Consider the following 24,083-nt stretch of genomic DNA (forward strand, 5'->3'; position numbering starts at 1 on the left):
TGGATAATAAATGTCAGTGGTTGAGAGGGAACAGTGATTCTCTACACAACACTTGTTTGTTTTGTCACATAAACTGGAATTAGTCAAACTACTAGTTTTATGAACCAGGAAATGTTCATCCACCTCTGGCCTGCTCGCCTCCCTACCACTGAGGAAGTACCTCAGGCTCTGATCAGGCCCTACACCCAAACAAGGGCACTGCGTTCATCCACCTCTGGCCTGCTCGCCTCCCTCCCACTGAGGAAGTACAGTTCCAGCTCAGCCCAGTCAAAACTGTTCGCTCCCTGGCCCCCCAATGGTGGAACAAACTCCCTCACGACGCCAGGACAGCGGAGTCAATCACCACCTTCCGGAGACACCTGAAACCCCACCTCTTTAATGAATACCTAGGATAGGATAAAGTAATCCTGATGTGATGGTTGTAAGTCGCTCTGGATAAGAGCGTCTGCTAAATGACTTAAATGTAAATGGCAGAGTGATATCTGCATAGTGAATCTGTTAAATCATTTGTTGAAACGTAAGCATAACATACCATGTGTAGTTCTCTACAGTTACTACCCTGCTCTGCCAGACTGTATTTCACAGGTCTGCCAGACTGTATTTCACAGGTCTGACAGACTGTATTTCACAGGTCTGACAGACTGTATTTCATAGGTCTGACAGACTGTATTTCACAGGTCTGACAGACTGTATTTCACAGGTCTGACAGACTATAATATGTTTGAAGAGTCTGACAGACTGTATTTCACAGGTCTGCCAGTCAGTTAGTGTTGAAGAGCTCCACTACTATAATATGTGTTGAAGAGCTCCACAACTATAATATGTGTTGAAGAGCTCCACAACTATAATATGTGTTGAAGAGCTCCACAACTATAATATGTGTTGAAGAGCTCCACAACTATAATATGTGTTGAAGAGCTCCACAACTATAATATGTGTTGAAGAGCTCCACAACTATAATATGTGTTGAAGAGCTCCACTACTATAATATGTGTTGAAGAGCTCCACAACTATAATATGTGTTGAAGAGCTCCACAACTATAATATGTGTTGAAGAGCTCCACAACTATAATATGTGTTGAAGAGCTCCACAACTATAATATGTGTTGAAGAGCTCCACAACTATAATATGTGTTGAAGAGCTCCACAACTATAATATGTGTTGAAGAGCTCCACAACTATAATATGTGTTGAAGAGCTCCACAACTATAATATGTGTTGAAGAGCTCCACAACTATAATATGTGTTGAAGAGCTCCACAACTATAATATGTGTTGAAGAGCTCCACAACTATAATGTGTTGAAGAGCTCCACTACTAGTGTACATATTCAGTCTACTTCCATCTTTTAGATTGAGTGTTTCAACCAGGAAGTGTGATTGTCCCAGTGTTTATTCTAAGCCAATCAGATGCCTTATTGTTCAGTTATGTGTAAGTTCCTGCCAGGGGTTTGCTGACATGGCTATACTCATAATCATGTCCGTAAATTGACAGTTGGATCGGATGCTACTTGTGATTGTAAAAAAAAAAAAGAAGTGTTTTAATGTAAATAGATGTTGGCTTCAGATTAGCTTCAGATTAGCACTCTGAGTGTCTGTGGTCATGTTGCAGCAGGCAGCCAAGTTTACTGTCACTCAGTCACAATGTGCATTAGCATTTCATTGTCTTCTCTACTCTTACCCCGCCTGTTAGATATTATACACATTGATAGCCTCCATATTATACACATTGATAGCCTGATGCCTGTTAACCTGATGCCTGTTAGATATTATACACATTGATAGCCTGATGCCTGTTAGATAATATACACATTGATAGCCTCCAGCCTGTTAGATATTATACACATTGATAGCCTGATGCCTGTTAGATATTATACACATTGATAGCCTGATGCCTGTTAGATATTATACACATTGATAGCCTGATGCCTGTTAGATATTATACACATTGATAGCCTGATGCCTGTTAGATAATATACACATTGATAGCCTGAGCCTGTTAGATATTATACACATTGATAGCCTCCAGCCTGTTAGATATTATACACATTGATAGCCTGATGCCTGTTAGATAGTTGTTCCAAGATGGCGTAGTAGTAAGTCGTCCTGTCGTGTCCCCTGTATATATAGTTTATTTTTCGTTTTTTACATATTTTTCTTCGCATATCTCTTTAAAAACATTTAGCTAAACCTAAGCTTCCAAATACTCTCCTGCAACCCGCCTCACCCAATGTAGCTATTTTTCCTAAAGTATTTATATTTACTTCGGAACCGGAACCCCTCAACTGAAGCTAGCCAGCTAACCACCAGCCATGCTAGCGGTCATCAGCTAACCTTCAGCACGGAAAGCTCTCGCCAGTTCGAACAACGCGACTCTAACCAGAGCATAACGGACCTACTTATTTTTCATCCCCGGATTCCCACCGCAAACGGAACAATTTTCAGCTGGATCTTCACAACTAGCTATCTAGCTATCTACGAACTGTTAGCTTGCAAGCACAGGCCTGCTAACCGTCTGCATCGCCGCGTCCCAAACACCCATATTTACTTTCTATCGCTTTCTGATTTTTAATTTGTTTTTACCTTCCGGAAACCTGCCTCACCCAATGTGATACAGAATCGCTATTATTTTTATTTTTTAGAACACACTCAAGAACCCCCAGAAGCTAACCAGCTAACTAGCTACAAGCTATTTAGTCATTGTTAGTTTTTTAACCTGGATAACACTCGCCAGTCCAGCCCCCCTGCCCCATCCACCGCTGCCCCTGGACTCTGATCACTTGGCTACATAGCTGATGCACGCTGGACTGTCCATTAATCACGGTACTCCATTCTGCTTGTTTGTTTTATCTGTTGGCCCCGTTGCCTAGTCAATGCCATTTTACCTGCTGTTGTCGTGCTAGCAGATTAGCTGTTGCTGTCTAACCTACTGTTTTAGCTAGCTCTGCCAATTCAACACCTGTGATTACTGTATGCCTTGCTGTATGACTCTCTCAAATGTCAATATGCCTTGTATACTGTTGTTCAGGTTAGTTATCATTGTTTTAGTTCACAATGGAGCCCCTAGTCCCACTCCTCATACCCCTGATAACTCCTTTGTCCCACCTCCCACACATGCAGTGACCTCACCCATTACAACCAGCATGTCCAGAGATAAAACCTCTCTCATCATCACCCAGGGCCTGGGCTTACCTCCGCTGTACCCGCACCCCACCATACCCCTGTCTGCGCATTATGCCCTGAATATATTCTACCATGCCCAGAAACCTGCTCCTCTTATTCTCTGTCCCCAACGCTCTAGGCGACCAGTTTTGATAGCCTTTAGCCGCACCCTCATACTACTCCTTCTCTGTTCCGTGGGTGATGTGGAGGTAAACCCAGGCCCTGCATGTCCCCAGGCACCCTCATTTGTTGACTTCTGTGATCGAAAAACCCTTGGTTTCATGCATGTCAACATCAGAAGCCTCCTCCCTAAGTTTGTTTTACTCACTGCTTTAGCACACTCTGCTAACCCTGATGTTCTTGCAGTGTCTGAATCCTGGCTCAGGAAGGCCACCAAAAATTCAGAGATTTCCATACCCAACTATAACATCTTCCGTCAAGATAGAACTGCCAAAGGGGGGAGGAGTTTCAGTCTACTGCAGAGATAGCCTGCAAAGTAATGTCATACTTTCCAGGTCCATACCCAAACAGTTCGAACTACTAATTAAAAATTACTCTCTCCAGAAATAAGTCTCTCACTGTTGCCGCCTGCTACCGACCCTCCTCAGCTGCCAGCTGTGCCCTGGACACCATTTGTGAATTGATCGCCCCCCCCATCTAGCTTCAGAGTTTGTTCTGTTAGGTGACCTAAACTGGGATATGCTTAACACCCCGGCAGTCCTACAATCTAAGCTAGATGCCCTCAATCTCACACAAATCATCAAGGAACCCACCAGGTACAACCCTAACTCTGTAAACAAGGGCACCCTCATAGATGTTATCCTGACCAACTGGCCCTCCAAATATACCTCTGCTGTCTTCAACCAGGATCTCAGCGATCACTGCCTCATTGACTGTATCCGCAATGGAGCCGCAGTCAAACGACCACCCCTCATCACTGTCAAACGCTCCCTACAACACTTCTGTGAGGAGGCCTTCCTAATCGACCTGGCCCGGGTATCCTGGAAGGACATTGACCTCATCCCGTCAGTTGAGGATGCCTGGTCATTCTTTAAAAGTAACTTCCTCTCCATTTTAGATAAGCATGCTCCGTTCAAAAAATGCAGAACTAAGAACAGATACAGCCCTTGGTTCACTCCAGACCTGACTGCCCTCGACCAGCACAAAAACATCCTGTGGCGGACTGCAATAGCATCGAATAGTCCCCGTGATATGCAACTGTTCAGGGAAGTCAGGAACCAATACACGCAGTCAGTCAGGAAAGCTAAGGCCAGCTTCTTCAGGCAGAAGTTTGCATCCTGTAGCTCCAACTCCAAAAAGTTCTGGGACACTGAAGTCCATGGAGAACAAGAGCACCTCCTCCCAGCTGCCCACTGCACTGAGGCTAGGTAACACGGTCACCACCGATAAATCCATGATTATCGAAAACTTCAAAAAGCATTTCTCAACGGCTGGCCATGCCTTCCGCCTGGCTACTCCAACCTCGGCCAACAGCTCCGCCCCCCCCCCGCAGCTCCTCGCCCAAGCCTCTCCAGGTTCTCCTTTACCCAAAACCAGATAGCAGATGTTCTGAAAGAGCTCCAAAACCTGGACCCGTACAAATCAGCTGGGCTTGACAATCTGGACCCTCTATTTCTGAAACTATCCGCCGCCATTGTCGCAACCCCTATTACCAGCCTGTTCAACCTCTCTTATCGGCAGACTCAGCCTCGGTTTTTCGGATGACTGCCTTGCCAGGTTCACCAATTACTTTGCAGACAGAGTTCAGTGTGTCAAATCGGAGGGCATGCTGTCCGGTCCTCTGGCAGTCTCTATGGGGGTGCCACAGGGTTCAATTCTCGGGCCGACTCTTTTCTCTGTATATATCAATGATGTTGCTCTTGCTGTGGGCGATTCCCTGATCCACCTCTACGCAGACGACACCATTCTATATACTTTCGGCCCGTCATTGGACACTGTGCTATCTAACCTCCAAACGAGCTTCAATGCCATACAGCACTCCTTCCGTGGCCTCCAACTGCTCTTAAACGCGAGTAAAACCAAATGCATGCTTTTCAACCGATCGCTGCCTGCACCCGCATGCCCGACTAGCATCACCACCCTGGATGGTTCCGACCTTGAATATGTGGACATCTATAAGTACCTAGGTGTCTGGCTAGACTGCAAACTCTCCTTCCAGACTCATATCAAACATCTCCAATCGAAAATCACATCAAGAGTCGGCTTTCTATTCCGCAACAAAGCCTCCTTCACTCACGCCGCCAAGCTTACTCTAGTAAAACTGACTATCCTACAGATCCTCGACTTCGGCGATGTCATCTACAAAATGGCTTCCAACACTCTACTCAGCAAACTGGATGCAGTCTATCACAGTGCCATCCGTTTTGTCACGAAAGCACCTTATACCACCCACCACTGCGACTTGTATGCTCTAGTCGGCTGGCCCTCGCTACATATTCGTCACCAGACCCACTGGCTCCAGGTCATCTACAAGTCCATGCTAGGTAAAGCTCCGCCTTATCTCAGTTCACTGGTCACGATGGCAACACCCATCCGTAGCACGCGCTCCAGCAGGTGTATCTCATTGATCATCCCTAAAGCCAACACCTCATTTGGCCGCCTTTCGTTCCAGTACTCTGCTGCCTGTGACTGGAACAAATTGCAAAAATCGCTGAAGTTGGAGACTTTTATCTCCCTCACCAACTTCAAACATCAGCTATCTGAGCAGCTAACCGATCGCTGCAGCTGTACATAGTCTATTGGTAAATAGCCCACCCATTTTCACCTACCCCATCCCCATACTGTTTTATTTATTTACTTTTCTGCTCTTTTGCACACCAATATCTCTACCTGTACATGACCATCTGATCATTTATCACTCCAGTGTTAATCTGCAAAATTGTAATTATTCGCCTACCTCCTCATGCCTTTTGCACACATTGTATATAGACTCCCCCTTTTTTTCTACTGTGTTATTGACTTGTTAATTGTTTACTCCATGTGTAACTCTGTTTGTCTGTTCACACTGCTATGCTTTATCTTGGCCAGGTCGCAGTTGCAAATGAGAACTTGTTCTCAACTAGCCTACCTGGTTAAATAAAGGTGTGAGCTGCTGCCTATGCTGTCTGACAAAATCACTATTTTGTAGTTCTTCAAAGTAAATAAGGCATACTTTCATGACTGCTGAATACAAAATATCAATCTGTGTTTCCCAAACTCGGTCCTGGGTCCCCCCATGGGTGCATTTTTAAAATGTTCTTTTGACCGAGTACTACACAGCTGATTCAAATAACGAGCTCATCATCAATATTTGATTATTTGAATCAGCTGTGTCGTGCTAGGGCAAAACATGAAACTTGTACCCAAGTGGGGCACCAGGACCAAGTTTGGGAACCCCCGACTTAGTGCATGTATTTTCATGTGGAGATACCCCATGATGCAACAGATTTATATACCTGGAGATCTGAGATCATGTATTTTCAGGTAGAGATACCCCACGATGCAACAGATTTATAAACCTGGAGATCTGAGATCATGCAAACAGATTTATAAACCTGGAGATCTGAGATCATGTATTTTCAGGTAGAGATACCCCACGATGCAACAGATTTATAAACCTGGAGATCTGAGATCATGTATTTTCAGGTAGAGATACCCCACAATGCAACAGATTTATAAACCTGGAGGTCTGAGATCATATATTTTCAGGTAGAGATACCCCACGATGCAACAGATTTATAAACCTGGAGGTCTGAGATCATATATTTTCAGGTAGAGATACCCCACGATGCAACGGATTTATAAACCTGGAGATCTGAGATCATGTAGAGATACCCCACGATGCAACAGATTTATAAACCTGGAGATCTGAGATCATGTAGAGATACCCCACGATGCATTCTTCTCACTACTGTCCGTGTCTGCCCAACACTACTAACCTAACGTAGCTGGTGAAAAGAAACACACCTGCGAGCAATGGATTATATGGTCATTGTAGTTCATTATCACGGTTTCTGAGCTAAAATATGTAGAGTTTTGTCCTGTTGGAAACTACAACTCCCATCGCACAGTTCAGCTGGTCTGATTTACTGTATCTCTAGAGCAGTGGTTCATCCTGGTGCTGGGGACCCACAGGGTGCACATTGTAGTTTTTTCCCCTAGCACTACACAGCTGATTCAAATGATCAACTCATTATCGTTGATGATTTCAATCAGGTGTGGAGTGCGAATGCAACAACTACAATGTGCACCCTGTGGGTCCCCAGAACCAGGATGATGATCTGCTGCCCGAGGAAAACTTCATATTATTGAGCCGATGTCGGTCAATTAGTTGTTTAAAACCGAAAAATAGCCAACATTTCAGTTCATTTCTCAGCAGTCTGTTAGTGGAGCGTCCCCTGAACCGGTCTGCCGCCTGTCTGGCCGGTCTGCCGCCTGTCTGGCCGGTCTGCCGCCTGTCCGCCTGTCTGGCCGGTCTGCCGCCTGTCCTCCTGTCTGGCCGGTCTGCCGCCTGTCTGGCCGGTCTGCCGCCTGTCCGCCTGTCTGGCCGGTCTGCCGCCTGTCTGGCCGGTCTGCCGCCTGTCTGGCCGGTCTGCCGCCTGTCTGGCCGGTCTGCCGCCTGTCTGGCCGGTCTGCCGCCTGTCTGGCCGGTCTGCCGCCTGTCTGGCCGGTCCCTCTCACACCCTGTCCATGGGTGATTGTGTGTCCCCACAGTCCTTTGTAATACCGATCTGACGGTCTGTTTTGATTGCAGTGAGTTTTTATTGTTCCATGGCAATAAATCTCCATCAGCAGTTGAGAGAAAGAGAAGAGAAGCATGTGACTGTTATCAAGACTGCAACGAAGCTAATTAGAATGTATTTAACCTCCAGCCTGAGGGGTTTAATCAGTATTTAACCTACAGCCTGAGGGGTTTAATCAGTATTTAACCTACAGCCTGAGGGGTTTAATCATTATTTAACCTACAAGCCTGAGGGGTTTAATCATTATTTAACCTACAGCCTGAGGGGTTTAGTCAGTATTTAACCTACAGCCTGAGGGGTTTAGTCAGTATTTAACCTACAGCCTGAGGGGTTTAGTCAGTATTTAACCTACAGCCTGAGGGGTTTAGTCAGTATTTAACCTACAGCCTGAGGGGTTTAATCCTACAGCCTGAGGGGTTTAACCTACAGCCTGAGGGGTTTAATCATTATTTAACCTAAGCCTTTAACCCTACAGCCTGAGGGGTTTAATCATTATTTAACCTACAGCCTGAGGTATTTAACCTACAGCCTGAGGGGGTTTAATCAGTATTTAACCTACAGCCTGAGGGGTTTAACCTCAGCCTGAGGGGTTTAGTCAGTATTTAACCTACCTGACACCTACAGCAGGCGTCCCATCTAGACATCTGGAAATGTTCAGCCTAAAATACCTACAGCCTGAGGGTTTGAATTAAACCTACAGCCTGAGGGGTTTAGTGAATCCAGGCAACAAGTCAGATTTTTAAAATGCCTTTTAGTCAGAAACCTAATGAGAAGCTATTATCTGATTTAGCATGTAACACAGCCAAAATTTAACCTACAGCCTGAGGGTTTACGTAAACAAAATAATTAGCATAGTTAACCTACAAGCCTGACACAAAACCGCCTGACAAATAAAATATAAAACATTCATTACCTTTGACCATCTTCTTTGTTGGCACTCCTGAGGGGTTTAATCAGTCCTACAGCCGGAGATGTCCCATAACCTACAGCCTGAGGGGTTTAGTCAGTATTTAACCTACAGCCTGAGGGGTTTAATCAGTATTTAACCTACAGCCGGAGGGGTTTATCACTATTGAGGTTTAATTTTTTAACCTACAGCCTGATTAAATCCTGGTCCATATAACCTAGCCTAGATATCTTGATCTATGAAGACTGTGTGATAAATGCGGAAAAAAAAGCTAGCGTCTTATAATCCAGGCAACAAGTCATTTTTTTAAAATAAAAAAAGTAGATCTGATAAACTTTAACACAAAACACATGCAAATAACAAAAATGCAACATTAGGTATTAGTAATTACGTTAATAAGCTAACAAATGGATCACGAGGCGAAGTATATTCTTTAGCTGTCAGTCTGGAAATAATGTCCGGGTAAATCTCAACCAAAATATCCGGTCGGAGACCTGAACAAATGGCTTGTCTCTTCTTCGTTTGACCAAGAAACAAAGCCTAGGCAAATGACAAGACTGTTGACATCGTGTGGAAGCTGTAGGTATTGCAACCTCAGCCCCATTTATTGTGGTTCGCCTTTATCAATGGGTTGAAGTGGCGGATGGATATATATTTCCATTTTCAGTGATCAGATTTTCCTGCGCTTTTCGATGAAACGCACGTTCTGTTATAGACACAGCCGTGATTTAACCAGTTTTATAAACGTCTGAGTGTTTTCTATCCACACATACTAATCATATGCATATACTATATTCCTGGCATGAGCAGCAGGGCGCTGAAATGTTGCGCGATTTTTAACAGAATGTTCGAAAAAGTAGGGGTTAGGAGTAACAGGCTAATGATTTATACTAGGCTACTATATTATACCTGGACCTGTCCTGTACATTTACACTGTCTATATAAAAGTATGTGGACACGCCTTGAAATTCAGCTACTTATTGCTGACTGGTGTGTAACATCGAGCACACAGCCATGCAATCTCCATAGACAAACATTGACAATAGAATGACCTTACTGAAAAGCTTAGTGACTTTCAACATTGCACCCTCATAGGATACCACCTTTCCAACAAGTCAGTTCGTCAAATTTCTGTCCTGCTAGAGCTGCCCCAGGTCAACTGTAAGTGGCGTTATTGTGAAGTGGAAACGTCAAGGAGCAACAACGGCTCAGTCGTGAAGTGGTAGGCCACACAATCTGGGACCGGCGAGTGTGAAGCACATAGCGTGTACAAATCATCTTTCCTCAGTTGCAACACTCACTACCGAGTTCCAAACTGCCTCTGGAAGCAACACTCACTACCGAGTTCCAAACTGCCTCTGGAAGCAACACTCACTACCGAGTTCCAAACTGCCTCTGGAAGCAACACTCACTACCGAGTTCCAAACTGCCTCTGGAAGCAACACTCACTACCGAGTTCCAAACTGCCTCTGGAAGCAACGTCAGAACAAGAACTGTTTGTCAGGGGCTTTGTGAAATGTGTTTCCATGGCCAAGCAGCCGCACACAAGACTCTGGACTCTGGAGCAGTGGAAACACATTCTCTGGAGGGATGAATCGCACTACACTATCTGAGTTTGGCGAATGCCAGGAGAACGCTACCTGCCCCAATGCATAGTGTCAACTGAAAAGTTTGGTGAAGGAGGAATAATGGTCTGGGGCTGTTTTTCATGGTCCAGACTAGGCCCCTTTAGTTCCAGTGAAGGGAAGTCTTAAAATGACATTCTAGACTAGGATTGCACATTTTGGGGAATATTCAGAGGTGGAGTCTTTCTATGGGAATTCATATTGATAGTGTTTATATGTAGATGTTTTTTTTGCATTGGATATATTTACCAGGATGAGGGCTGCAGTAGATATCTCAGATAAGGGGGAGTGAGGCCTAAGAGGGTTTTATAAATAAGCATTAACCATTGGGTCTTGCGACGGGTATAACAGAGATGACCAGTTTACAGAGGAGTATAGAGTGCACTGATGTGTCCTATAGGAGCATTGGTGGCAAATCTGATGTTGGATGGACAAGGAGGCATGGCTGAGTCAAATAGGAGTCCTGACTTAGATCTTTGTGTTGTTCCAGCATCATATCTCTAACTCCTATATCTGTGTTGTTCCAGCATCATATCTCTAACTCCTATATCTGTGTGTTGTTCCAGCATCATATCTCTAACTCCTATATCTGTGTGTTGTTCCAGCATCATATCTCTAACTCCTATATCTGTGTGTTGTTCCAGCATCATATCTCTAACTCCTATATCTGTGTGTTGATCCAGCATCATATCTCTAACTCCTATATCTGTGTGTTGTTCCAGCATCATATCTCTAACTCCTATATCTGCGTGTTACAGCATCATATCTCTAACTCCTATATCTGTGTTGTTGCAGCATCATGGCGTCCACGGTGACCCTGGAGGATGCTCTGTCCAATGTGGACCTTCTGGAGGAGCTGCCTCTCCCAGACCAGCAGCCCTGCATCGAGCCCCTGCCCTGCTCCCTCATGTACCAGGTAAGAACTGTTCTCAGATCTCCTGTCAAGCTCAGCAGGTAAACACCTGAATGTAGATTTAATTTGATTAAAACATCCTCTCTCTCTCCAAAGCCCAACTTCAACACCAACTTTGAGGACCGTAATGCCTTTGTGACGGGGATCGCCAGATATATCGAGCAGGCCACTGTCCACTCTAGCATGGTAAGTACCAGGTTCCAGACACATCGAGCAGGCCACCGTCCACTCTAGCATGGTAAGGACCAGGTTCCAGACACATCGAGCAGGCCACTGTCCACTCTAGCATGGTAAGTACCAGGTTCCAGACACATTGAGCAGGCCACTGTCCACCGTCCACTCTAGCATGGTAAGGACCAGGTTCCAGACACATCGAGCAGGCCACTGTCCACCGTCCACTCTAGCATGGTAAGTACCAGGTTCCAGTTGCAATGTGTAGCCTATTGAATACATAGGAAATGGTCACCAGAGCTCTAGCAATACAAACACAATAACAGCACAGTACATCAGCCTTTGGACATTATGAAATCATTAACTTCCTCTAGATTCTCCAGCCCCCAGAACAGGGACAGAGGGGTTATGGTTAGAGAAAGGGCTGCTGGGAGGGTTGACTAGGGGTTTCATAGGGAGTGAATAGAGGTGAATGTGGTGACTTCCTTACCATGTGGACATAGCCACTACCCCAGCCTGTGTCAGGGTTGTTCCCTACCATGTGGACATAGCCATGACCCCAGCCTGTGTCAGGGTTGTTCCCTACCATGTGGACATAGCCAGTACCCCAGCCTGTGTCAGGGTTGTTCCCTACCATGTGGACATAGCCATGGATATGGTGCAGCATTCACAGAGAGCCAGGGATACGGCGCAGCATTCACAGAGAGCCAGGGATATGGCGCAGCATTCACAGAGAGCCAGGGATATGGCGCAGCATTCACAGAGAGCCAGGGATATGGCGCAGCATTCACAGAGAGCCAGGGATATGGCGCAGCATTCACAGAGAGCCAGGGATATGGCGCAGCATTCACAGAGAGCCAGGGATATGGCGCAGCATTCAGAGAGCCAGGGATATGAGCCAGAGGGGATATGGCGCAGCATTCACAGAGAGCCAGGGATATGGCGCAGCATTCACAGAGAGCCAGGGATATGGCGCAGCATTCACAGAGAGCCAGGGATATGGCGCAGCATTCACAGAGAGCCAGGGATATGGCGCAGCATTCACAGAGAGCCAGGGATATGGCGCAGCATTCACAGAGAGCCAGGGATATGGCGCAGCATTCACAGAGAGCCAGGGATATGGCGCAGCATTCACAGAGAGCCAGGGATATGGCGCAGCATTCACAGAGAGCCAGGGATATGGCGCAGCAAAAATAGGATTTATTTTCCTTTAAATCTAAAAAAGTATTCTCCGATCGACTAAATGAAAAGGCATGATATGGTCAAGACTTTACAGCTCCTGCATCTAGCTAGGACTCCTCCCACAGAAGGCCCAACTTCCTCCATTTACCTGCACACTTGCCACAGTGCAACAAAAAATAATTTATATTCCTTTTAATCGAACAAATCCAATCAACTTAAAGCATAGACAACAGGACAGGAAAATAAATAATCTGATCTCCTCTGTGTATGGTCAACAGACCAAGCACTTCCCCCACCGAAGGCCCAACTTCCTGTCTTTATCCTTCTACTTCCACACTTGCCACAGTACAATGAATGGCCAAGAGGGGGAGCCATATACAGTTGAAGTCAGAAGTTTACATACAGTACGCCTTAGCGTAGGGCGATGGTGATGTCATTGAGGACCTTTAAGGTTGCAGTGACACATATATAACCTGAGTGGAAACCAGATTGCAAACCAGAGAGAAATATAGACATTAAGAAAACCAGTCAGTTGATTATTGACAACACTTTTGATAAACAGGGCAAAATAGATGCACGGTGGCTGCCTTCCAAGCAATGGGAACCTCCCCAGAGAGGAGAGACAGGTTAAAAAGGTCAGAGAAAGGCTTGGTGATGATAGGGGCAGCAACCTTAAAGAAGAAAGGGTCTAAACCATCTGACCCAGATTTTTTGGGGGTCCGGTTTAAGGAGCCCCTTTAGCACCTTGGAGTAAGGGACGCCCTGCAGGGAGAAACTTTGTAGCAGGGCTAGTGAGGAGCGTCTGGGCTTGTCGCATTAGAAGGGGTGGGAGATGAGGAAATGTTGGACGGGCAAGGAGGCGTGGCTGAGTCAAATAGGAATCAGGACTTAATGAAGTGGTGATTAAAGAGCTCAGCCATGTGCTGCCTGTCAGTAACAACCACATCAACCAGGATCCCCATTAGTTCCTGTCAAGGCAGCAGCTACTCTTCCTGGGGTTTATTATGGATCCCCATTAGTTCCTGCCAAGGCAGCAGCTACTCTTCCTGGGGTTTATTATGGATCCCCATTAGTTCCTGCCAAGGCAGCAGCTACTCTTCCTGGGGTTTATTATGGATCCCCATTAGTTCCTGTCAAGGCAGCAGATACTCTTCCTGGGTTTTATTATGGATCCCCATTAGTTCCTGTCAAGGCAGCAGCTACTCTTCCTGGGGTTTATTATGGATCCCCATTAGTTCCTGTCAAGGCAGCAGCTACTCTTCCTGGGGTTTATTATGGATCCCCATTAGAGATTTTTGACGTACCGATTCCATGGCACATGGTTTATGAACTGATACGCAAAAACGACACCAGATTCAAAACTTCAAATTTTTATATTTAAATTATTATACAGAATTCTTGCAACCAATAGAAGGTTATTTATATGGGGGATACAACCTTCCCAGCTCTGCCTATTTTTCTGCGATGAGGCAGAAAAATTATATAATTAATTTTGTTTTTGGTCACAGGTCCAGGAATGGCTGAAGAATTGCAATATTTACCTGGAGCTAACCCTGCCGTTAGCACTACTGGGGGATCTGAAAAGTTATATTCAATCGATCAATAATAAAATAAGATTTTCAGCCAAAATGTTTGTAAATTTAAAGATAATCTAAATAAACTATGAGGATAGAAAGGTTTCACAAAAGTTCTGAACATCACAGCATCGTTGAACAATATATGGCAAATAGAATCCAATATGGATGGTGTAAAGAGATAGATGGGAGGGGTTGAATGGAGCTGAAGGGTGGGAATAATAACAAGATAACAACTAATGTTAAGCATACTGTGTTGTAACAACATATATAGGTTCAGAACGTTTGGGAAACAGCACAGTTAAAAATATAAGGCAAATAGAAATCAAACTGGATGGACAGTTAGATGGGAGAGGTTGAGGGTAGAGGAAGGACAGTACTAAAAACAAACAAAATATAACTATTGTAGATGGACTGTATCCATAAAATGTGTATAGTATGTATAAGCTGAAAATAATAGGGGAGGGGTGGTGTTTTTTTTCCACATTATAAGATTCAGTTGAGGTTTACAGTTTAGTCAATGATTTGTCCCAAATGCAGTGCTCTTAGTTTAAATATTTAGGACTAATTCATTTCTGGCCACCCATTCTGAAACTAACTGCAGCTCTTTAAGTGTTGCAGTGGAATGTCATTAGTAAAGATTGAAAAAGTAAGAGGCCTAGACAGCTGCCCTGGGGAATTCCTGACTCTACTTGGATAATGATTCTGAGGGGAACAGCAATTAACTCTTTATCCACATTAGAGCAGGGGGGGGGGTGTAAAGCCATAACACAAGTTTTTCCAGCAGCAGACTATGACCGATAATGTCAAAAGCTGCGTTGAAGTCTAACAAAACAGCCCCCACAATATTTTTGTCATCAATTTCTGTCAGCCAATCATCATTCATTTGTGTAAGTGCTGTGCTTGTTGAATGTCCTTCCTTATAAGCATGCTGAAAGTCTGTTGTCAATTTGTTTACCATAAAATAGCATTGTATCTGGTGAAACATCATTTTTTGCAAAAATATACTACGGGTTGGTAACATAATGATTGGTCTGCTATTTGAGCCAGTAAAGGGTGCTCTACTATTCTTAGGTGGTGGAATTACTTTTGCTCCCTTCAGGCCCGAGGACACACCATTTATAGTAGGTTTAGATTGAAGATGTGGCAATATCGTCCATTATTATCCTCAGTAATTTTCCATCCAAGACGTCAGACCCCGGTGGCTTGTCATCGTTGATAGACGACAACAAAAATTGTCAATTCTTCCACACAAATTCAAAATGATAATGCCAGTGAGGGGTAATTAGTGTTTTAGAGCGACCGCCAGGTCACCATGAAACAGCACTGTTAGCCAACCAGCCAGTCAGCCAGTCAGCCAGCCAGTCAGCCAACCACCGAGACCAAGCCTGCTCTGAATGCACTGATGCACAACCTCAGAGAGGCTAGTAGCTGTATTGTACCTCACCAACCTCAGAGAGAGAGGCTAGTATCTGTATTGTTCCTCAGGAACCTCAGAGAGAGAGGCTAGTATCTGTATTGTACCTCAGGAACCTCAGAGAGAGAGGCTAGTATCTGTATTGTACCTCAGGAACCTCAGAGAGAGAGGCTAGTATCTGTATTGTACCTCAGGAACCTCAGAGAGAGAGGCTAGTAGCTGTGTTGTGTTTGAGAGCCTTGTAACTGTCTTCCTTCTAGAATGAGATGCTGGAGGAGGGCCAGGAGTATGCTGTGATGCTGTACACGTGGAGGAGCTGCTCTCGCGCTATCCCACAGGTAACCACTGCATAACTCACCTGATAAACCGTAATGAGCAGCCCAACAGAGTGGAGATCTATGAGAAGACAGTGGAGGCACCCTTACCTCTCTCTCTCTGTCCCACCAACCAGCCAGAGGCACCCTGACCTCTCTCTCTCTGTCCCACCAACCAGCCAGAGGCACCCTGACCCCCCATGTGAATGGCTCTCTTCTCTCTTCCTCCCTCTACCAGGTGAAGTGTAATGAGCAGCCCAACAGAGTGGAGATCTATGAGAAGACAGTGGAGGTGCTGGAGCCTGAGGTCACCAAGCTCATGAACTTTATGTACTTCCAGGTAACACCAACCAGCCAGAGGCACCCTTACCTCTCTCTCTCTGTCCCACCAACCAGCCAGAGGCACCCTCACCTCTCTCACACCCTCACCTCTCTCACACCCTCACCTCTCTCACACCCTCACCTCTCTCACACCCTCACCTCTCTCACACCCTCACCTCTCTCACACCCTCACCTCTCTCTCATCCTCACGTCTTTCACTCACACACCCTAACCCCTCTCTCTGTCCCACCAACCAGCCAGAGAAACCCTTACCTCTCTCTCTGTCCCACCAACCAGCCAGAGGCACCCTCACCTCTCTCTCACACCCTCACCTCTCACTCACACACCCTCACCTCTCTCACACACCCTCACCTCCCACTCACACACCCTCACCTCACCGCTCACTCACACACCCTCACCTCAGCTCTCTCTCTCTCACACACCCTCACCTCTCTGTCACACCAACCAGCCGGAGGCTGGCCCTCACCTCACTCACTCACTCACTCACCCTCACTCACTCACTCACTCACTCACTCACTCACTCACCTCTCTCTCTGTAGATAATATTCTCATATGTTCTGTGAAATATTGTATACACATTCATTTGTTCAAATTAAATTAATATAAAGATGTGTTCTTGAAATGTAACTGTTAAACCTTCTATCCATGTCGACCCCCCCCTCTTTCTCCTCATCAGCGATTGGCTATAGACCGGTTCTGTGGGGAGGTGCGTCGTCTCTGCCACGCTGAGAGGAGGAAGGACTTTGTCTCCGAGGCCTACCTCCTGACCCTGGGGAAGTTCATCAACATGTTCGCTGTGCTGGACGAACTCAAGAACATGAAGTGTAGCGTCAAGAACGACCACTCTGCCTACAAACGGTACAGACAGGTCCTACATGGGAACCTATTCCCAAACGGTACAGACAGGTCCTACATGGGAACCTATTCCCAAACGGTACAGACAGGTCCTACATGGGAACCTATTCCCAAACGGTACAGACAGGTCCTACATGGGAACCTATTCCCAAACGGTACAGACAGGTCCTACATGGGAACCTATTCCCAAACGGTACAGACAGGTCCTACATGGGAACCTATTCCCAAACGGTACAGACAGGTCCTACATGGGAACCTATTCCCAAACGGTACAGACAGGTCCTACATGGGAACCTATTCCCAAACGGTACAGACAGGTCCTACATGGGAACCTATTCCCAAACGGTACAGACAGGTCCTACATGGGAACCTATTCCCAAACGGTACAGACAGGTCCTACATGGGAACCTATTCCCAAACGGTACAGACAGGTCCTACATGGGAACCTATTCCCAAACGGTACAGACAGGTCCTACATGGGAACCTATTCCCAAACGGTACAGACAGGTCCTACATGGGAACCTATTCCCAAACGGTACAGACAGGTCCTACATGGGAACCTATTCCCAAACGGTACAGACAGGTCCTCCTACATGGGAACCTATTCCCAAACGGTACAGACAGGTCCTACATGGGAACCTATTCCCAAACGGTACAGACAGGTCCTACATGGGAACCTATTCCCAAACGGTACAGACAGGTCCTACATGGGAACCTATTCCCTTTATAGTGCACTACTTTATACTACTACTAGGTCTCTGGTCAACAGTGGTGGAACTGGGCCCATGGGTCTCTGGTCAACAGTGGTGGAACTGGGCCCATGGGTCTCTGGTCAACAGTGGTGGAACTGGGCCCATGGGTCTCTGGTCAACAGTGGTGGAACTGGGCCCATGGGTCTCTGGTCAACAGTGGTGGAACTGGGCCCATGGGTCTCTGGTCAACAGTGGTGGAACTGAGCCCATGGGTCTCTGGTCAACAGTGGTGGAACTGGGCCCATGGGTCTATACTATACAGTGATATCCTATCATGAGCAGTGATATGAACAGTGATATCCTATCATGAGCAGTGATATCCTACCAGGAGCAGTGATATGAACAGTGATATCCTATCATGAGCAGTGATATGAACAGTGATATCCTACCAGGAGCAGTGATATGAACAGTGATATCCTATCATGAACAGTGATATCCTATCATGAGCAGTGATATGAACAGTGATATCCTACCAGGAGCAGTGATATGAACAGTGATATCCTATCATGAGCAGTGATATGAACAGTGATATCCTACCAGGAGCAGTGATATGAACAGTGATATCCTACCAGGAGCAGTGATATGAACAGTGATATCCTACCAGGAGCAGTGATATGAACAGTGATATCCTATCATGAGCAGTGATATGAACAGTGATATCCTATCATGAGCAGTGATATGAACAGTGATATCCTATCATGAGCAGTGATATGAACAGTGATATCCTATCATGAGCAGTGATATCCTATCATGAGCAGTGATATGAACAGTGATATCCTACCAGGAGCAGTGATATGAACAGTGATATCCTATCATGAACAGTGATATCCTATCATGAGCAGTGATATGAACAGTGATATCCTATCATGAGCAGTGATATGAACAGTGATATCCTATCATGAGCAGTGATATGAACAGTGATATCCTACCAGGAGCAGTGATATGAACAGTGATATCCTATCAGGAGCAGTGATATGAACAGTGATATCCTACCAGGAGCAGTGATATGAACAGTGATATCCTATCAGGAGCAGTGATATGAACAGTGATATCCTATCATGAGCAGTGATATGAACAGTGATATCCTATCATGAGCAGTGATATGAACAGTGATATCCTATCATGAGCAGTGATATGAACAGTGATATCCTATCATGAGCAGTGATATCCTACCAGGAGCAGTGATATGAACAGTGATATCCTATCATGAGCAGTGATATGAACAGTGATATCCTACCAGGAGCAGTGATATGAACAGTGATATCCTATCATGAACAGTGATATCCTATCATGAACAGTGATATCCTATCATGAACAGTGATATCCTATCATGAGCAGTGATATCCTACCAGGAGCAGTGATATGAACAGTGATATCCTATCATGAGCAGTGATATGAACAGTGATATCCTATCATGAGCAGTGATATGAACAGTGATATCCTATCATGAGCAGTGATATGAACAGTGATATCCTATCATGAGCAGTGATATGAACAGTGATATCCTATCATGAGCAGTGATATCCTACCAGGAGCAGTGATATGAACAGTGATATCCTATCATGAGCAGTGATATGAACAGTGATATCCTACCAGGAGCAGTGATATGAACAGTGATATCCTATCATGAACAGTGATATCCTATCATGAACAGTGATATCCTATCATGAACAGTGATATCCTATCATGAGCAGTGATATCCTACCAGGAGCAGTGATATGAACAGTGATATCCTATCATGAGCAGTGATATGAACAGTGATATCCTATCATGAGCAGTGATATGAACAGTGATATCCTATCATGAGCAGTGATATGAACAGTGATATCCTATCATGAGCAGTGATATCCTATCATGAGCAGTGATATGAACAGCGATATCCTATCATGAGCAGTGATATGAACAGTGATATCCTACCAGGAGCAGTGATATGAACAGTGATATCCTATCATGAGCAGTGATATGAACAGTGATATCCTATCATGAGCAGTGATATGAACAGTGATATCCTATCATGAGCAGTGATATCCTATCATGAGCAGTGATATGAACAGCGATATCCTATCATGAGCAGTGATATCCAGGAGCAGTCAAACTACAGTCCCATGGGAGATGCAGTATATTCTGGAACACATTTGCTATCATAGATACTAGATGGTATCATCACTCAGCGTCCCCTCCCTGCTATCATAGACACTAGATGGTATCATCACTCAGCGTCCCCTCCCTGCTATCATAGATACTAGATGGTATCATCACTCAGCGTCCCCTCCCTGCTATCATAGACACTAGATGGTATCATCACTCAGTGATCCTCCCTGCTATCATAGATACTAGATGGTATCATCACTCAGCGTCCCCTCCCTGCTATCATAGATACTAGATGGTATCATCACTCAGCATCCCCTCCCTGCTATCATAGACACTATATGGTATCATCACTCAGCGTCCCCTCGCCGCCTTGATCTCTCACGTACTGTTCTCCCTCCCGCCTTCTTCTTCCCTCTGTCTCTCTCCCTCCATCTCCTCCCCCTTCCTCTCCTCTCCTCCCTGTAGAGCTGCCCAGTTCCTCAGGAAGATGTCAGAACCCTCATCCATCCAGGAGTCTCAGAACCTCTCCATGTTTCTGGCCAACCACAACAAGATCACTCAGGTAAGAAACACACCTGGCCAACCACAACAAGATCACTCAGGTAACACACACACCTGGCCAACCACAACAAGATCACTCAGGTAAGAAACACACCTGGCCAACCACAACATCACTCAGGTAACACACACACCTGGCCAACCACAACATCACTCAGGTAACACACACACCTGGCCAACCACAACAAGATCACTCAGGTAACACACACACCTGGCCAACCACAACAAGATCACTCAGGTAACACACACACCTGGCCAACCACAACAAGATCACTCAGGTAACACACACACCTGGCCAACCACAACAAGATCACTCAGGTAACACACACACCTGGCCAACCACAACAAGATCACTCAGGTAACACACACACCTGGCCAACCACAACAACATCCCTCAGGTAACACACACACCTGGCCAACCACAACAAACATCCCTCAGGTAACACACACACCTGGCCAACCACAACAAGATCCCTCAGGTAACACACACACTTGGCCAACCACAACAAGATCACTCAGGTAACACACACACCTGGCCAACCACAACAAGATCACTCAGGTAACACACACACCTGGCCAACCACAACAAGATCACTCAGGTAACACACACACCTGGCCAACCACAACAAGATCACTCAGGTAACACACACACCTGGCCAACCACCACAACATCCCTCAGGTAACACACACACCTGGCCAACCACAACAACATCCCTCAGGTAACACACACACCTGGCCAACCACAACAACATCCCTCAGGTAACACACACACTTGGCCAACCACAACAAGATCACTCAGGTAACACACACACCTGGCCAACCACAACAACATCCCTCATGTAACACACACACCTGGCCAACCACAACAAGATCCCTCAGGTAACACACACACCTGGCCAACCACAACAAGATCACTCAGGTAACACACACACCTGGCCAACCAATGATTAACGGCCACGATGAGCTGCTGGCTGAAATAGTTTAAACATCTCTCTCTGTCTCCAGTATCTGCAGTTAAACATCTCTCTCTGTCTCCAGTCTCTGCAGTTAAACATCTCTCTCTGTCTCCAGTATCTGCAGTTAAACATCTCTCTCTGTCTCCAGTATCTGCAGTTAAACATCTCTCTCTGTCTCCAGTCTCTGCAGTTAAACATCTCTCTCTGTCTCCAGTATCTGCAGTTAAACATCTCTCTCTGTCTCCAGTATCTGCAGTTAAACATCTCTCTCTGTCTCCAGTATCTGCAGTTAAACATCTCTCTCTGTCTCCAGTCTCTGCAGTTAAACATCTCTCTCTGTCTCCAGTCTCTGCAGTTAAACATCTCTCTCTGTCTCCAGTATCTGCAGTTAAACATCTCTCTCTGTCTCCAGTCTCTGCAGTTAAACATCTCTCTCTGTCTCCAGTATCTGCAGTTAAACATCTCTCTCTGTCTCCAGTCTCTGCAGTTAAACATCTCTCTCTGTCTCCAGTCTCTGCAGTTAAACATCTCTCTCTGTCTCCAGTCTCTGCAGTTAAACATCTCTCTCTGTCTCCAGTCTCTGCAGTTAAACATCTCTCTCTGTCTCCAGTCTCTGCAGTTAAACATCTCTCTCTGTCTCCAGTCTCTGCAGTTAAACATCTCTCTCTGTCTCCAGTCTCTGCAGTTAAACATCTCTCTCTGTCTCCAGTATCTGCAGTTAAACATCTCTCTCTGTCTCCAGTCTCTGCAGTTAAACATCTCTCTCTGTCTCCAGTATCTGCAGTTAAACATCTCTCTCTGTCTCCAGTCTCTGCAGTTAAACATCTCTCTCTGTCTCCAGTCTCTGCAGTTAAACATCTCTCTCTGTCTCCAGTCTCTGCAGTTAAACATCTCTCTCTGTCTCCAGTATCTGCAGTTAAACATCTCTCTCTGTCTCCAGTATCTGCAGTTAAACATCTCTCTCTGTCTCCAGTCTCTGCAGTTAAACATCTCTCTCTGTCTCCAGTCTCTGCAGTTAAACATCTCTCTCTGTCTCCAGTCTCTGCAGTTAAACATCTCTCTCTGTCTCCAGTCTCTGCAGTTAAACATCTCTCTCTGTCTCCAGTCTCTGCAGTTAAACATCTCTGTCTCCAGTATCTGCAGTTAAACATCTCTCTCTGTCTCCAGTCTCTGCAGTTAAACATCTCTGTCTCCAGTATCTGCAGTTAAACATCTCTCTCTGTCTCCAGTCTCTGCAGTTAAACATCTCTCTCTGTCTCCAGTCTCTGCAGTTAAACATCTCTCTCTGTCTCCAGTCTCTGCAGTTAAACATCTCTCTCTGTCTCCAGTATCTGCAGTTAAACATCTCTCTCTGTCTCCAGTATCTGCAGTTAAACATCTCTCTCTGTCTCCAGTATCTGCAGTTAAACATCTCTCTCTGTCTCCAGTCTCTGCAGTTAAACATCTCTCTCTGTCTCCAGTATCTGCAGTTAAACATCTCTCTCTGTCTCCAGTATCTGCAGTTAAACATCTCTCTCTGTCTCCAGTATCTGCAGTTAAACATCTCTCTCTGTCTCCAGTCTCTGCAGTTAAACATCTCTCTCTGTCTCCAGTCTCTGCAGCAGCAGTTGGAGGTGATTAACGGCCACGATGAGCTGCTGGCTGACATAGTCAACCTGTGTGTTGATTACTATGAGAACAGGATGTACCTGACCCCCAACGAGAAACACATGCTGCTCAAGGTACGCTACCGTCTGGCTGGCAGGCTCCGAACATGGCCTCCTATTCCCTATATACCGTCTGGCTGGCAGTCTCCGAACATGGCCTCCTATTCCCTATATTCCGTCTGGCTGGCAGGCTCCGAACATGGCCTCCTATTCCCTATATACTGACTGGCTGGCAGGCTCCGAACATGGCCTTCTATTCCCTATATACTGTCTGGCTGGTCTGTACCTGTCTGTTACCTCTAGGTGATTGGGTTAGGTCTGTACCTGTCTGTTATCTCTAGGTGATGGGGTTTGGTCTGTACCTGTCTGTTACCTCTAGGTGATGGGGTTAGGTCTGTACCTGTCTGTTACCTCTAGGTGATGGGGTTAGGTCTGTACCTGTCTGTTACCTCTAGGTGATGGGGTTAGGTCTGTACCTGTCTGTTACCTCTAGGTGATGGGGTTAGGTCTGTACCTGTCTGTTACCTCTAGGTGATGGGGGTTAAATCAAATCAAATTTATTTATATAGCCCTTCGTACATCAGCTGATATCTCAAAGTGCTGTACAGAAACCCAGCCTAAAACCCCAAACAGCAAGCAATGCAGGTGTAGAAGCACGGTGGCTAGGAAAAACTCCCTAGAAAGGCCAAAACCTAGGAAGAAACCTAGAGAGGAACCAGGCTATGTGGGTTGGCCAGTCCTCTTCTGGCTGTGCCGGGTGGAGATTATAACAGAACATGGCCAAGATGTTCAAATGTTCATAAATGACCAGCATGGTCAATAAACATCATAAGGCAGAACAGTTGAAACTGGAGCAGCAGCATGGCCAGGTGGACTGG

At 45.7% G+C, this 24,083-nt stretch overlaps 1 protein-coding gene across 5 annotated transcripts in view; it reads left to right on the forward strand.

Moving 5' to 3' along the window:
- Positions 1-24,083, forward strand: part of LOC123996510 (cytoplasmic FMR1-interacting protein 1 homolog) — an 89,591-nt gene that overhangs the window by 12,861 nt on the left and 52,647 nt on the right. For 3 of the 5 annotated variants that reach the window (XR_006832002.1, XR_006832001.1, XM_046299900.1), the window contains exons 2-8: positions 11,230-11,350; positions 11,444-11,533; positions 15,952-16,029; positions 16,244-16,345; positions 17,024-17,205; positions 20,511-20,607; positions 23,152-23,280. Coding sequence is in view for 3 of the 5 variants with exons in the window: in XM_046299900.1 (XP_046155856.1) it covers positions 11,234-11,350; positions 11,444-11,533; positions 15,952-16,029; positions 16,244-16,345; positions 17,024-17,205; positions 20,511-20,607; positions 23,152-23,280 (795 nt within the window). In the remaining 2 variants the exon portion in view is untranslated. Of the gene's footprint in view, positions 1-11,229; positions 11,351-11,443; positions 11,534-11,613; positions 11,638-15,951; positions 16,030-16,243; positions 16,346-17,023; positions 17,206-20,510; positions 20,608-20,666; positions 20,688-23,151; positions 23,281-24,083 lie in introns of those variants that run through there. The other 2 variants (XM_046299902.1, XM_046299903.1) reach the window with 2 other exon arrangements.

The sequence above is a fragment of the Oncorhynchus gorbuscha genome, linkage group LG15 (genome assembly GCF_021184085.1).
Source record: "Oncorhynchus gorbuscha isolate QuinsamMale2020 ecotype Even-year linkage group LG15, OgorEven_v1.0, whole genome shotgun sequence".
In the NCBI taxonomy this organism is placed as follows: Eukaryota; Metazoa; Chordata; class Actinopteri; order Salmoniformes; family Salmonidae; genus Oncorhynchus; species Oncorhynchus gorbuscha.